Genomic DNA, 13,770 nt, shown 5'->3' with positions numbered 1-13,770 from the left:
AGTTAGCAATAACACACAAAAGAAGAAAATGTTGTGAGGTGATTTTGAAGTTTAAAGTTAAATCCTGTGCTACATGATGTATGTGGAAAAGTCAGACAGCTAGAGAGGATGATGAGGTGTGGCTGCACACTGGGTGGTTAGATGTTAGTCATGTGATTGGACGTCCAATCCAGCCGGTGTGTGTTTGAAGGTTGCACCTTGTTTGGTCACAGCTGACTATCATCTCTTAGTTTGCGACCTTCCTCCAATTTGTTTGGCTCTTCACATATTGCACGTGTTATATTGAAATGGACTGTGTGACAAAACAAATCACACCCATCAATGCTATTTTGCCCCAATTTGTAAATCTGTTTCAAGTGTTGCTATAACAAGGTGGTGCTGTCACGTCCTATCAGGGATGTGACAGTGCAGGTATTGGGGTTGTGAATTATATGTGTTAGCCCAGCCACTCAATATGACCACCACACACCACTCTCTGCAAGGTAACATACTGTGCCACAGCAAGCTCCAGTTCTTCAATCTTCCTCTCCAAAGATGTCTGCAAGTCACTTTTATCCACAGAGTACTCCACAAAGAACGCCTCAAGGACAAACGCCACGAAGATACTGAAAGACAAGAACAATCGCATGCAACATTTAGCAGTTCTTAACCAAATTGTATTACTGCATGTACTCAGAACAACCACTTTATCAGTTTAATATTGAAGACATTTTTCTGAGGCAGAACCGGGACCATTTATATTTCCATGATATCAAAGAACATTTTAGGATTCTAATTTATGATTTTTTAAAATATCACAAGCTTTTTCTTATATCATGCTTGTAAATGCTGGGAAAACCAAGGAGTTGGTGGTGGACTTCCGGGGACGCAGACCCCCCCACACTGACACCGGTGAACATCCAGGGAGTGGACATTGAGATAGTGGACTCTTATAGGTACCTGGGTGTTCACCTGAATAATAAACTGGACTGGAGTCACAACACTGATGCTCTTTACAGGAAGGGTCAGAGCAGACTCTACCTGCTGAGGCGGCTGAGGTCATTTGGAGTCCAGGGAGCGCTTTTAAAGACCTATGACTCTGGTGGCATCTGTCATTTTTTACAGTGTTGTATGTTGGAGCAGCAGTTTATCGGCAGCTGAGAGGAAGAGGTTGGGTAAACTCATCAGGAAGGCCAGCTCTGTTCTGGGATGCACCCTGGACCCAGTGCAGGTGGTGGGAGACAGGAGGACTCTGGCCAAAATAACATCTCTGATGGACAGAGTCTCCCACCCCATGCATGTAAATGTTGCTGAACTGCAGAGCTGCTTCAGTGACAGACTGCTGCGTCCTCGATGCATGAAGGAGCGTTTCCGCAGGTCCTTCCTCCCTGCAGCTGTCAGACTGTACAATCAACACTGCTCCCAACAATCATAGATGTTTATATCTGCGCTGTAACTGCAATAATTTAATCAAATGATTTGCACTACAACCTGGTTTGCCTCTTATCTGTAGTTATCCATCCATCCATCCATCCATCTTCATCCGCTTTATCCGAGGCCGGGTCGCGGGGGCAGAAGCCTAAGCAGAGAGGCCCAGACCTCCCTCTCCCCAGCCACCTCCTCCAGCTTATCCGGGGGAATACCAAGGCGTTCCCAGGCCAGCCGAGAGATATAATCTCTCCAGCGTGTCCTGGGTCTGCCCCAGGGCCTCCTCCCGGTGGGACATGCCCGGAACACCTCACCCAGGAGGCGCCCAGGGGGCATCCTTGTCAGATGCCCGAACCACCTCAGCTGGCTCCTTTCGATGTGGAGCAGCAGCTGCTCTACTCTGAGCCCCTCCTGGATGGCCGAACTTCTCACCCTATCTCTAAGGGAGAGGCCAGCCACCCTTCGGAGGAAGCTCATTTCTGCCGCTTGTATCCGCGGTCTCGTTCTTTCGGTCACTACCCACAGCTCGTGGCCATAGGTGAGGGTAGGGACGTAGATCGACCGGTAAATTGAGAGCTTCGCTTTTACACTCAGCTCCCTCTTCACCACGACGGACCGGTGCAGCGTCCGCATTACTGCAGCTGCAGCCCCAATCCGTCTGTCGATCTCCGGCTCCCTTCTCCCATCACTCGCGAACAAGACCCCGAGATACTTGAACTCCTCCACTTGGGGCAGGAACTCATCCCCGACCCGGAGTGGGCACTCCACCCTTTTCCGGCTGAGAACCATGGCCTCAGATTTGGAGGTGCTGATCCTCATTCCCGCTGCTTCACACTCGGCTGCGAACCGTTCCAGTGCAAGCTGGAGGCCCTCACCCGATGAAGCCAACAGAACCACATCATCTGCAAAAATCAGAGATGAGATTCTGAGGCCACCAAAGCGAAAGCCCTCCGCCACTTGTCTGCGCCTAGAAATCCTGTCCATAAAAATTATGAACAGAACCGGAGACAAAGGGCAGCCCTGGCGGAGCCCATCACCCACCGGGAACGAGTCCGACTTATTGCCGGCAATGCGAACCAAGCTCTTGCAACGGTTGTATAGGGATCGAATGGCCCGTAGCAATGGGCCAGACACCCCATATTCCCGCAACACCTCCCACAGGACACCCCGAGGGACACGGTCGAATGCCTTCTCCAAGTCCACAAAACACATGTAGACTGGTTGGGCAAACTCCCATGCACCCTCAAGTATCCTGGAGAGGATAAAGAGCTGGTCCAGTTTTCTGCGACCAGGACGAAAACTGCATTGTTCCTCCTGTATCCGAGGTTCGACTAACGGACGAACTCTCCTTTCCAGCACCCTGGCATAGACTTTCCCAGGGAGGCTGAGGAGTGTGATCCCCCTGTAGTTGGAACACACCCTCCGGTCCCCCTTCTTAAAGATGGGGACCACCACCCCGGTCTGCCAGTCCAGGGGTACTGCCCCTGATCTCCACGCAACATTGCAGAGGCGTGTCAACCAGGACAGCCCTACAACGTCCAGAGCCTGTATGTATGATCTGTATGATTTCATCAGTCATCACAAACTAAAGTTTGTCCTCTTAATCTTTGCCCCTTGTTGCTTTGACGGCATAAAAATCCTCATAAACTACAGATAAAATTAACTAAATTATCTGTAGTTAATTTTATTTAATTTAATAACTGTACAGTACTCTGTTTATAGTAACTATTGTCTTTAATGTAATGTTTCTGTTCTGTGTCCTGTTTGTTTGTATATGTGTCTTTCTGGCTGCTGTTACAACCAAATTTCCCCTTGTGGGACAATTAAAGGATTATTCTGTTCTACCAAAAAAGTCACACAAAATCTAAAACGTTGTGTATTATATATGATACACACATCCCACTTTGAAAACCCTCACATTGATACATTAATCCTGTAAGCCTTTACACTGATCATATTCTACTTTGGGGAATTTCAACACAAATGAAACAGTGTTTTGCTAAACCTTTTCCTTACTTTATGGCACTGACACTGCTACAATAGTGGCCACTATTAATAAACATGGCTACTGTTTAAATAAAGGTGTCAGAGTAGGCCGAGTTATCAACGCAAGATAAAAGGTGAGGTTTAAAGGTGGATAGGAGGATAAAAAGGTGGTTTAAATGGAGTTTTTCACTTAAAGAGAAAGGAGCTAAAATGGATATCTGAAGGACTGCAACAGGTAATTAATATTTTTGAACTGTGAATCAGTGAGTTGCCTACTTCTAGGACTCTGTTTGAGGGGGAAACTCTACTTTTATAGAGTTCTATGATAAAACACCCAGTGCAACTCACCTTCAAGCATCTAGTGGTTAAAATGTGTCAGACGTAAATATAAATAATTATACATATTCTTCTAGATTATGGGAACAGCAGGACTTGTTTTTGTGGCTGACACCACACCAGTGATGAAAGTACGACACCATTAGCCTTACTTGAGAATGACGATGACGACTATGACGTGGAAGAGGACAAAAAAGATCCTGGCCGAAATGTGGGTGACTGTGGCAAAGCCGCTGCTGAGAAGTGGAGTCTTGTTAAGAAATGATAACACAAACAGGAATCAAACCTGGCAACGCAATTATTCTCAAACATTTCATAAATGCAGATGATTTTATTTGCAGTAGAATGAAAGTCACTGAGAAAAAAAAAGGGGGGGGGGGGAGTTTTTGTAGTTTTGAAGATGTCTTAAAAATTCAAATCGCTGCTGGTAACTGAAAACGAGATTAAACACAGAAAATGCTGAGACATTCAGCTAAAGGATATCATGCCATTGGTTGACCACGGTAAGCTCAACCAGCAGGATGAAGGAGGAGACCACATCATTGAAGTTATTCTTGCAGTAGTTGAGCTTTGCAAAGTCTGTTCCATTCAGCAGAGGATTACCACAATATGCCTTTGCTGGATCGGTGGAGCTCTGTTCATAAAACGTCACCTTCCCTTTAAAGAGCTCCATCCCCACCATGGCAAAAATGTAGTACACCACCTGTGGAGGAACACCACAACGGACAGAACCATCTTCACAAACATAATGTCAGCTTCAGTTTTCAGACCCCTCAGCAGGTTGAGGCTCTGCATAATGCAGCGTTTGTAGGTTGGCTGGTCCTCACTATGTTTTAGAGCAGGTGTGGGCAACTCCAGGCCTCGAGGGCAGGTCTCCTGAAGGTTTTAGATGTGTCCTTGATATAAAACAGCTGATTCAAAGGGCTAAATTAACAACATGTCTTGAAGTTCTCCAGAGGCCTGGTAATGAACTAATCATTTGATTCAGGTGTGATGACCCAGGGTGAGATCTAAAGCCTGCCCGACACTGGCCCTCGAGGCCTGGAGTTGCCCATCCCTGTTTTAGAGTGAAGTCTCTACTGAAGGTTGCCCTCATATTGGTGATGGATCTTTTAAGACAGAACCATCATTAGGGCGGCTAACATCAGCTGTGCTTTGTTTTAGTGTTTGTTAACAAATGCTACTATGACAAACCAGCCTGCTGTCACAAACTCACAATGATAAGCTGTCCAAATGTGAGGATTGCTGGTCCAATCCTGATCAGGGTGTTGATGATTGTACGAAACCTAGCAAGAAAATAGACCTCACTGTTAGTAAAGCAACATGCTTATGCCTTCCTACTGTGACATCCATTTTTCATTTGATGCATCTAAGGATTACTGCAGGATCACCACAAATACAGATGATTTTTATACAAGGATAAATAAATGAATAAGAAATGTAGTTAAACCTTTTGATGCTGTCCACCACCCGTATCAGTCTGAGGACTCGTAGAATGAAAACAATGTCCAAGATTTGTCGGCTGGAGAAATGACTCGCTATAATGCAAACGGAATTAACAAATTAATGAATTAACAAAGACCAATAGCTTGTATCATCCTGTGTTTTAAAATAGTTATTGTGATTGACAGTGACATGAACACTCAAAGTAAACATTCAAAGATGTATCTAAAATGTGAGTAATTAAGTTTTGTTGAATTGTACTATCAACAGTTCAGAGACCAGAACAGCAGGAGCTTTAAAGGCTAACTCATGAAATCCTTTTTGGGGGGAAATTGAGCATTTATACTTTAGTATTTTAGAACTCAATTTTCAAAACTGTTTAAAAAAACAACAACAACAAAAAACAACAACAAACTTGTGAATTTGCATATTCAAAGTTTTAATTTGTATTATATTAGTTAGTCTGCATTTTTTGTTTGTTTGTTTTGTTTGGTTAAAATTGTACTGCACAATTAATGTAGTTGGGGGGGGGGGGGGCTACATTACACTTGATGGCGCTACCATGGCGAAATTTGCCTTTATAGCTACATCGTGTAATTTGTTATTGTTGTAGTTGCATGTTTGTTTTCAGTTCAGTGATTTTCTGCCTCTGTTCCCCGACTCCATGCTGGTGTGTACATTCAAAGTGGTGAAACAGATTGCATTAAACAAACAAACAAACAAACAAAAAGTGATGTGCCAGCCAGATGTAAATTTGGCAAGGGTTAAGTTTGACCTTGATTTTGACCCTGTTGGAACAAAGCTTAACATTAATTAGAAACGCTTACATGACTTCATCACAGAGTTTACGATGGTGGCAATAAGAGCAGAGATGACAATGACTGTGTCAAACCTGAAGACAGAAAACAGAAATCAAAAAAAATTCAAACTTTAATTTAGGCAGAAATGCTATGAACGAGGATGCTGAAAACAAAACCCTTTTTTCTTATGGCGTCAGTCTGACACCACCAATGTGTCAAAAAACACAAATATACCATGAATGTAAATAAAACGACCATTTTTCTCAGCATCAGTTAAGTGTGAGAAAATCTTCACGTTGTAAAAGAATCAAAAGATTTTATCTTTTGTATTCTTATCCAAGTATTTCAAATTTAAGGAACATTAAAACTAACAAGCACATGCAGGAGGCTGCAGAGTGTGGAAGCAAACAGAACAAGAAACCATTTGAGCCTAACAAGCAGCTTTCATTCATGGACTGGATCCAGGTCTAGCAATTTATCCAGAAAATATACAAACACAATACTGAATATTTTTTTGACGGAAGTTATCGCAGCTACACTGCTCAGTAGCAAATGTAACACTACTGTAAAAAAGAAATGATAGCATAAGAAACAATGAAGACAAAAACTATTCCAAAAGCTGCAGCAAGAAACCTTCAGAAGGATCAGAGCTTAAAACCCCAGTGGCAACTTTATTAGGTGCACCAAGACGGATCTAAAGACAAACCTATTGTCATTCTACACACACACACAATAATATCATACCCAATAAAGTGGCCACTAAGTGCAAAAAGTCATGAAAATGAGGCAATTAACTGGCAAATACGGTGAGGAACATAAGTATTTGAACACCCTGCGATTTTGCAAGTTCTCCCACTTAGAAATCATGGAGGGGTTTGACATTCACATTGTAGGTACATTCCCACTGTGAGAGACAGCACTTAGAAACAATTCAGGAAATCACATTGTATGATTTTTAAAGAACTTATTTGTATTGCACTGCTGCACATAAGTATTTGAACACCAGGCAATCAGCAAGAATTCCGGCTCTCAAAGACCTGTTGCTATGCCTTTAAAAAGTCCACCTCTACTCCACTTATTAATCTAAATTAGTAACACCTGTCTGAGCTCTTTAAAGACACCTGTCCACCCCACAGTCAGTCAGACTCCAACTACTACCATGGGCAAGACCAAAGAGCTGAAATGCTTATGTGCAACAGTGCAATACAAATAAATTATTTAAAAAAAAAAAAAAAAACACAATGTGTTTTCCTGAATTGGTTTTTAAATGCTGTCTCTCACAGTGGCACTACAATGTGAATTTCAAACCCCGCCATGATTTCTAATTGGGAGAACTTGAGTGGAGTATTCAAATACTGATGTTCCTCACTGTAATATAAACTAAATTTAACTGAAAAAAGTTGGTTTTTTGTTTTGTTTTTTAAATAGAACATTTTTGTACATTGTACCATTTTACCATGTTTTGTTTTGCGCTTTTCTTTTCAGTTTAGTTGTGAGTGGATCTGCCTGCTTTAGGTTTATCAATTACATCAAAAACTAATATTTTCACTTTTTCTGATTAAACCAAACTGAAGTTCATTTGAAGTTCAGAAAAGGTCTACAAATGTGCGCGCATTTGTGGATTGAATTCAATGATGGTGATTTTCAATATAGAAATTTCCCTTGTGTACAAAGACTTTTCAGTCTGTCCAATTCTTGTTGTTCTTAAATAACAAATTGTCACACTGTCCTTTACACACTATTCAAACACAATCAGATTTCCCAGTGTCATCACTTGAAGTTGTCTTTGTAGAATTTCTATTAAACTTTAAGCTTTATATAACTTGCATAACCCAAGTAAGCCAGTTGCTGGTTTTTGTTATATATTATTATTTTTTGTTTTATTATTATATTTCTCATTATTGAGCACTTGTTTAGTTTTACCCTTTATCCTATGTTCGACAACATATTTTGTTTTTATGTCTTGATGCATTCTCAATCATCCAGGAAAGTAAATCTCCAAAAGTTAATTCTGTTCATCTGGACGTAGCGTTTCGTGGGAGAAACGTTTCGTCACTCATCCAAGTGACGACTGAAGAAGTCACTTGGATGAGTGACGAAACGTTTCTCCCACCCCATATGGAAAAGAAATAGTAAAAACATATATGATTTACTCATGAAAGTGGCCACTTTCTCATTACTTTCATATATTTTTTTAGTAAGTATACAAAACATACAAGTTTCATTATATAATTTTTCAAGGGATCTTATGTGTTTTCACTCTTGTATGCTTTTCATACAAGTTTCATACAAGACAGATAAAAACTTTATAAGATTTATATACATCTTTTCCATATGGGACAAAACGCTACGTCCAGATGAACAGAATCAACTTTTGGAGATATTTTGTTTTTACTTTTGACATTAAACTAAGCTCCATCATTAGGAAAAGTTCACTTCCCAAAGCTTAAAAGAGTAGATAAACAACCCGCTGAGCATCAATGACTTGGTCGAAGCACTTGAAGGCGTATGAAGGTAAAAGAAGCGGCTGATAATGTAAAAGAAACATTAAATCATGTCACATACCTTGTACTTATAATCTGGGATGTAGATAAGCTGTGTGAAATTCATGCAACACAACTTGTTGATCTTAGATTTGATTCACTTAAATACTTCCATTACTTGTTATATTAAAAAATACTCAAAAATACTATACACATATTTTAAGAAATTAAACATTTGACATAACACACAAATACAGTACATGTTAATTTATAAATGTCTACGTAAGGTTTTTGTGTATTAAGCAAGCAGACTTGGATTACACTGTTGGTTTTGATCTGCACAGTGGATTTTTTTTGTTTTTTTAAACCATCTGCCTCACTGAAAAAGCTTGATCACACCCATGAATAGATGGTGCTGTGTAATGTCTGGATCTCTGATTCCACATGAACACCTGTTAAAATGTACCTTAAGCTGTCTGTAGATAAATCAGTACTGGGGATTCAGAATCTTTGGTGAGTAAAGACAAAGTGTCAAAAGCACATTAATGACATTATAATGTTATACACTTGTTCTCACGGCATGTTCTCACCAGTTCCAAAAACTGTGTTTGGAGAAGAACACTCTGGGCTCAAACACATACAGCTTCAGCAGAATCTCCAGAATATACAGAGCCAGAAAAACCCACTCTGAATTCGCAATCATTGGATTCTCCTCATCAAGACCGATGAAAACAGCATTCACCAGTATGATCAGGTCATATACCATAACAAAGGCCCTGGAAAAGAACACATATAGTTCTGTGTTTGTAACTACTTACATCAAAATCAGAGGAAAAAAAAAAGAAGGTTTCAAAGTTGAATTTGTATCTTACCGGTGTTGGACCAGTTGGCATAGGAGTTTGCTGGGGGCTGACTGGTAGAGGGAAGGGCACAAACTTTGAAGTGGATGAGGTCTTGACTTAATTGTTATTATTTCAATATTCAAGAGGTCAGCAAGCTGGACAAATGCCACCTTACCTGTAAAATAATCATCCTAGAATTGTAATCAAAAACATTACAAAGATATAAAAACTTAAACTTAGGTCTATTTTAAATGAATCATCTAATGCAGGGGTCGGCAACCCTGGGCACGCGTGCCAGCTCACGCGAAGGGTTAACTCAGACCTTCCCAAAGTGTGGGGCCCGCCCCCTAGGGGGGGCGCAGAGCCATTGCAGGGGGGGGGGCATGAAGAGGGGGAAAAAAAAAACAACAACACTTGGACACTGCTAGCATGAGGCGCCCACAAACGCAAAGCAGGAGATGAAGCATCGCTGAATATGTTTCCAAACCAACTTCATTCTAAGCCAAAGACTAGAAAATATGGTGAAGCATGTCTTCCCTTTGGTTTCACCTGCACAAGTGCCGAGGTAGGTCTCCCTGCAGGACTGGTTTTCCCTTCGTCAGGAGCACAGCTGGGCTCTTCAAATCACGGACAAACAGTATCCCACATTCTTGATTTTTAGTTCACAAACACTTGTTGTAATGACTAACTACTCCTGACATGTTGGAGATGTTTGCTCTTTATACAGTAAAGTTACAGCGGGATATAAATAATATCAGGCTGATCCTGCCAGGATTTGTTCCCCCAGTTCAAATCAGGGACAAACAGGATCTCACAGCTGTTTATGTTTTTAAACCTATTTTGCACAGAGGCGCACAGCTGACGTGAAAAAAGGCACATACCATAAACGTTGCGTGAAGAACTCTGTATTCCTCGTCCACAGGTAAACGGAAAAAAAGAGTTTTAAAAAAAATTTTTTTTCGGTGATTCGAAACGCCGTTTACGTGTGAACGGAGCAGATGCGTTTTCAAAAATACCCGTGTAGGTGCGGACGTAGCGTAAAAGAGTTAGTAGTTTATTTTCTTACTACCTACAGATCACTAAATGTTTGAGGTGTGAAATAAACCGCAATTGAGCAAAATATGTGTGTGTGTGTGTGTGTGTGTGTGTGTGTGTGTGTGTGTGCGCGCACACTGTGAGGGGGGGCGCGAACATTTTTCTGTAAAACAAAGGGGGGCCCAGCGGAAAAAGTTTGGGAACCACTGGGTTAACTGATGGCACGACCATAGCTGGGCCCGGTGGGCCGATGGTGATTTTTCGTTTTTATGGGCCGATGCTTTTTTGTTTTTTTGTTCTTTTTGTAACGGCATGAACAATGAAAGGTGGTGGATTGGCCACATGCTGGCCGATGCGTAAAAATAACTCAGTTGTTTGGTGGTGGCTATGGCGGAGCTTCCACAGAGGCCAGCAGGTGGATGAGGGAAGGTGAGGCAGGAGGAGAGACCCGAGGCGGCCGCCGGTCCGAGTGTCAGGTGAACTGAACTTCAGGTAAGACGGTATGACCTGCAGTCTATCTGGGTCAGATATAAACCAAGTTTAGGTGGAGTTTATTTTCGTTATGCTGAATTTTTACAGTCAGTTACAATAACTCGTACAGCGTACTAGCTAGCATGACAGAGTTTCTATACAGCTGGGCGGGTGCTATGATGTTACTGATAGTGAATTTTATTTTATTCATAAAGGTTAGTTAGTAGAGTTGCCAACAGTCCCTTAAAAATGGAATGGTCCCTCGTTCATTGAAAATATTACGCATTTCATATTGAGCTGAGAAGGAACACAGTTTGTCCCGTACTTCAGCTACAATGGAAAAAGACTCAAAGCTGGAGTTATTCTGTGTGTTTACGCTGTCAGCGGTTTCTTCTTCTCTCATTCTCTCACCCTCCCTCTCCTGTTTCTACTTCAATCATGAAACTGATCCATGATCAGCTGATCGGCTTTTCTCTCTTGTTTGTTTATCACTTTGTGCCAGAAAGAGGAAACCAGCGGATGTCGCGCTAAACAACAGCAGCACTTTTAAACTTGATCAGCTGTTGTTAGAATTAATTTCATATTAATTTCTAGTATCAGCTGATGTTTGCTGGAGCCACAGCTGTAAAGCTGCTGGTCATGATATGGTTTGGTTATCTGGTGAGATGGAAACATGAAGATGAAACCAGGAGATGTCCTTACTGGATCATCAGAGCTGAACAGGTGATGGAGAAACAGGTTTACCTTTTAGGTGACATGAATGAGTTGAAGGGAAGTTATGAACTGTTTCTGAGAGACAAATAACACCAGGATCCTTTTCTATGTAGCTGACAGCTGGTAACTGTGCAGGTGCGGGTCTAGCAAAGTGTTGCCGGGGGGGGGGGGGGGGGGGGGGGGGGGAGGCATTAACAGGGAGATGTCTCGCTTTTAATAAATAATTATCTGAATCTTACAACCAAAGTTTTTATCTGATATAAAATGTATAGAAATCATACCAATGAGACAGTACATCACTGTCAAAACAGCGTTTGTTTTCATTCAAAGGCTTTATGGCTTTTCCTATAATACCTGGTGGGCTGGTCTCTAGTCAAAATGCCCGGGCTGATTTTTTTGTCCCAGTCCAGCCCTGGGCACGACACGCAGGGAATTAATTTGAGCAGGTGCATTTAAAAAAAAAAAAATGGCCGGGCCAGCGGTGTACATCACAAATTAGCTCGCATAGACACATTAGTTGTGCTGCTTCTTAATGATGGTATCTTAGCTAACAACCCCAACTACCAGATTCAACTTGTAATTGGCTAAAAATCACTTTGCCTACTGGTGAGAGGGACGTTGCTAGCTGGCAGTTTTTTCGAGCAATGTTGAAATTTCCACTTTCCAACACTTCAAATGCTTCAGGAGCTGTCTGCTCAGTGCAGCATCAGCACCACGGAAATCCATAGACTCGAGACAGAATTCACAATGCGTTTTCGGGACTTGCAGGTGTATGGACCAATGTTTTCTTTTCTGATCAAACCAGAAAGCTTTAATGAGCAGCTGGATTTGTCTTGCATTAACTGGCTGGACACAGAGGACATCGAAATGCAGCTGATTGAACTGAAAAGCTCGAGTCTGTGGGGGTCAAAGTTTGCAGAACTACAGACGCAGCTGGAATCCACAGCTGTGCGTGTTCATGGAGCTGCATGTTCACCTGCTGGACAAGTTTAAATGTCTTCAGAACATTGCAGAGGCCTTATTGACAGTATTTGGCTCTGCATATCAGTGTGAGCATATTTTCTCTGACATGAGTGTCCTCAGGTAGCCGTCTGAATGCTGGACACTCGGAGACCTGTGTCTCTGAGTGGGAGACCAGAGATCATATTAACATGTGTGTCTCTGTATTAACAAACATGCCATATTGGCCCAGTTTATTTTTCTTATTACTGTTGTGAGGAGACCATAAATAGCATTTGCATTTTCTGTTGTACAGTTCATTTGCTGTTATGGATAAAAAGTCTTTTTTTGTTTCAAAATAGCTGATAACTATTCGCTGACAGCTGCCAACATCTGTGAACAAATATAATTCTATAAAGTGGTTCTATATAGTCAGTGTTGGGGAGTAACGGAATACATGTACCGCCGTTACGTATTTAAAATACAAAATATGAGTAACTGTATTCCGTTACAGTTACCGTTTAAAAAGGTGGTATTCAGAATACAGTTACTTTGTTGAAATAAATGGATTACACTGCGGTACTTTCCTGTTTCATTTTGTCGCAGGTCAGGACTGTTTGGGTTTTGTTTGACAGCTACGTTCTGTTGTTCCAGGCGGCAGCGCTACGGTTGCCATGGTTACAGGGCGACGCTCTCTCTCTCTCTCTCTGCGCGACTGTGTGTTTCCTGGGTGAGAGAGCGCCTTTTCGTTGTTGTTGTTGTTGTTGTTGTGCTAAGCTAACAGGCAGAATGCTACAAGCATAGCTCTAAAGAATGTACCATCATGGGCAGTGTAGTCCGTGTTGCAGGGAGAATGGACTGCCATACACGTTATGGGTCTGTGAGCGCGAGGAGGGAGAGAGAAAAAGGGGAGTGGAAAGGTACGAGCTGTCATCGAGGAAAAACGGGAGCTGGAAGCATGTAAATATAATAATAACCACTGCAGCCAAGAAGAGTGCCTGACGAGCCCAGTTGTAAGTAAGCTATTAAGACTCGACTGTACACTGTGTTCGTGTTTTCCTCCGAAAACAATAAGTTCCGTTGGAGCAGCCTTTCAACGCCTCTCTCTGTCTCTCGCAAGAAAAGTTGACCCACACAACAAAGTAAAGCTATTTTTCGGCTACGAGCCGACAGGGACCCCGCCGTATTAGTCAGAGGTCCCTTTACTACAGCTCGGAGTCGCGGACCTTCAGTAATAGTAATAAATCACACAGCAATAGTACATTCACGTAGTTGTAAAAAGCATGATAATATATTAAGTAATCCAAAGTATTC

The 13,770-nt window shown here is 41.9% G+C and overlaps 1 protein-coding gene across 1 annotated transcript in view; it reads right to left on the bottom strand.

The window, feature by feature from the left end:
• Nucleotides 1–13,770, bottom strand: part of tpcn3 (two pore segment channel 3) — a 32,092-nt gene that overhangs the window by 4,640 nt on the left and 13,682 nt on the right. The window contains exons 10-17 of the mRNA XM_086294731.1: nt 9,328–9,472; nt 9,046–9,231; nt 6,000–6,064; nt 5,180–5,267; nt 4,946–5,015; nt 4,213–4,432; nt 3,882–3,972; nt 492–605 (exon numbers count right to left, since the gene is read on the bottom strand). Coding sequence (XP_086150857.1) covers nt 492–605; nt 3,882–3,972; nt 4,213–4,432; nt 4,946–5,015; nt 5,180–5,267; nt 6,000–6,064; nt 9,046–9,231; nt 9,328–9,472 — 979 coding nt within the window. The remainder of the gene's footprint in view (nt 1–491; nt 606–3,881; nt 3,973–4,212; nt 4,433–4,945; nt 5,016–5,179; nt 5,268–5,999; nt 6,065–9,045; nt 9,232–9,327; nt 9,473–13,770) is intronic.

The sequence above is a fragment of the Aulonocara sp. 'chitande type north' Nkhata Bay genome, linkage group LG6 (assembly GCF_057382095.1).
Source record: "Aulonocara sp. 'chitande type north' Nkhata Bay isolate Kocher_YH1m ecotype deep benthic linkage group LG6, A_spYH_male_GT1.1, whole genome shotgun sequence".
Lineage (NCBI taxonomy): Eukaryota > Metazoa > Chordata > Actinopteri > Cichliformes > Cichlidae > Aulonocara > Aulonocara sp. 'chitande type north' Nkhata Bay.
The sequence above is the reverse complement of the archived record's forward strand: the minus strand, read 5'-3'. Positions and strand labels throughout refer to the sequence as shown.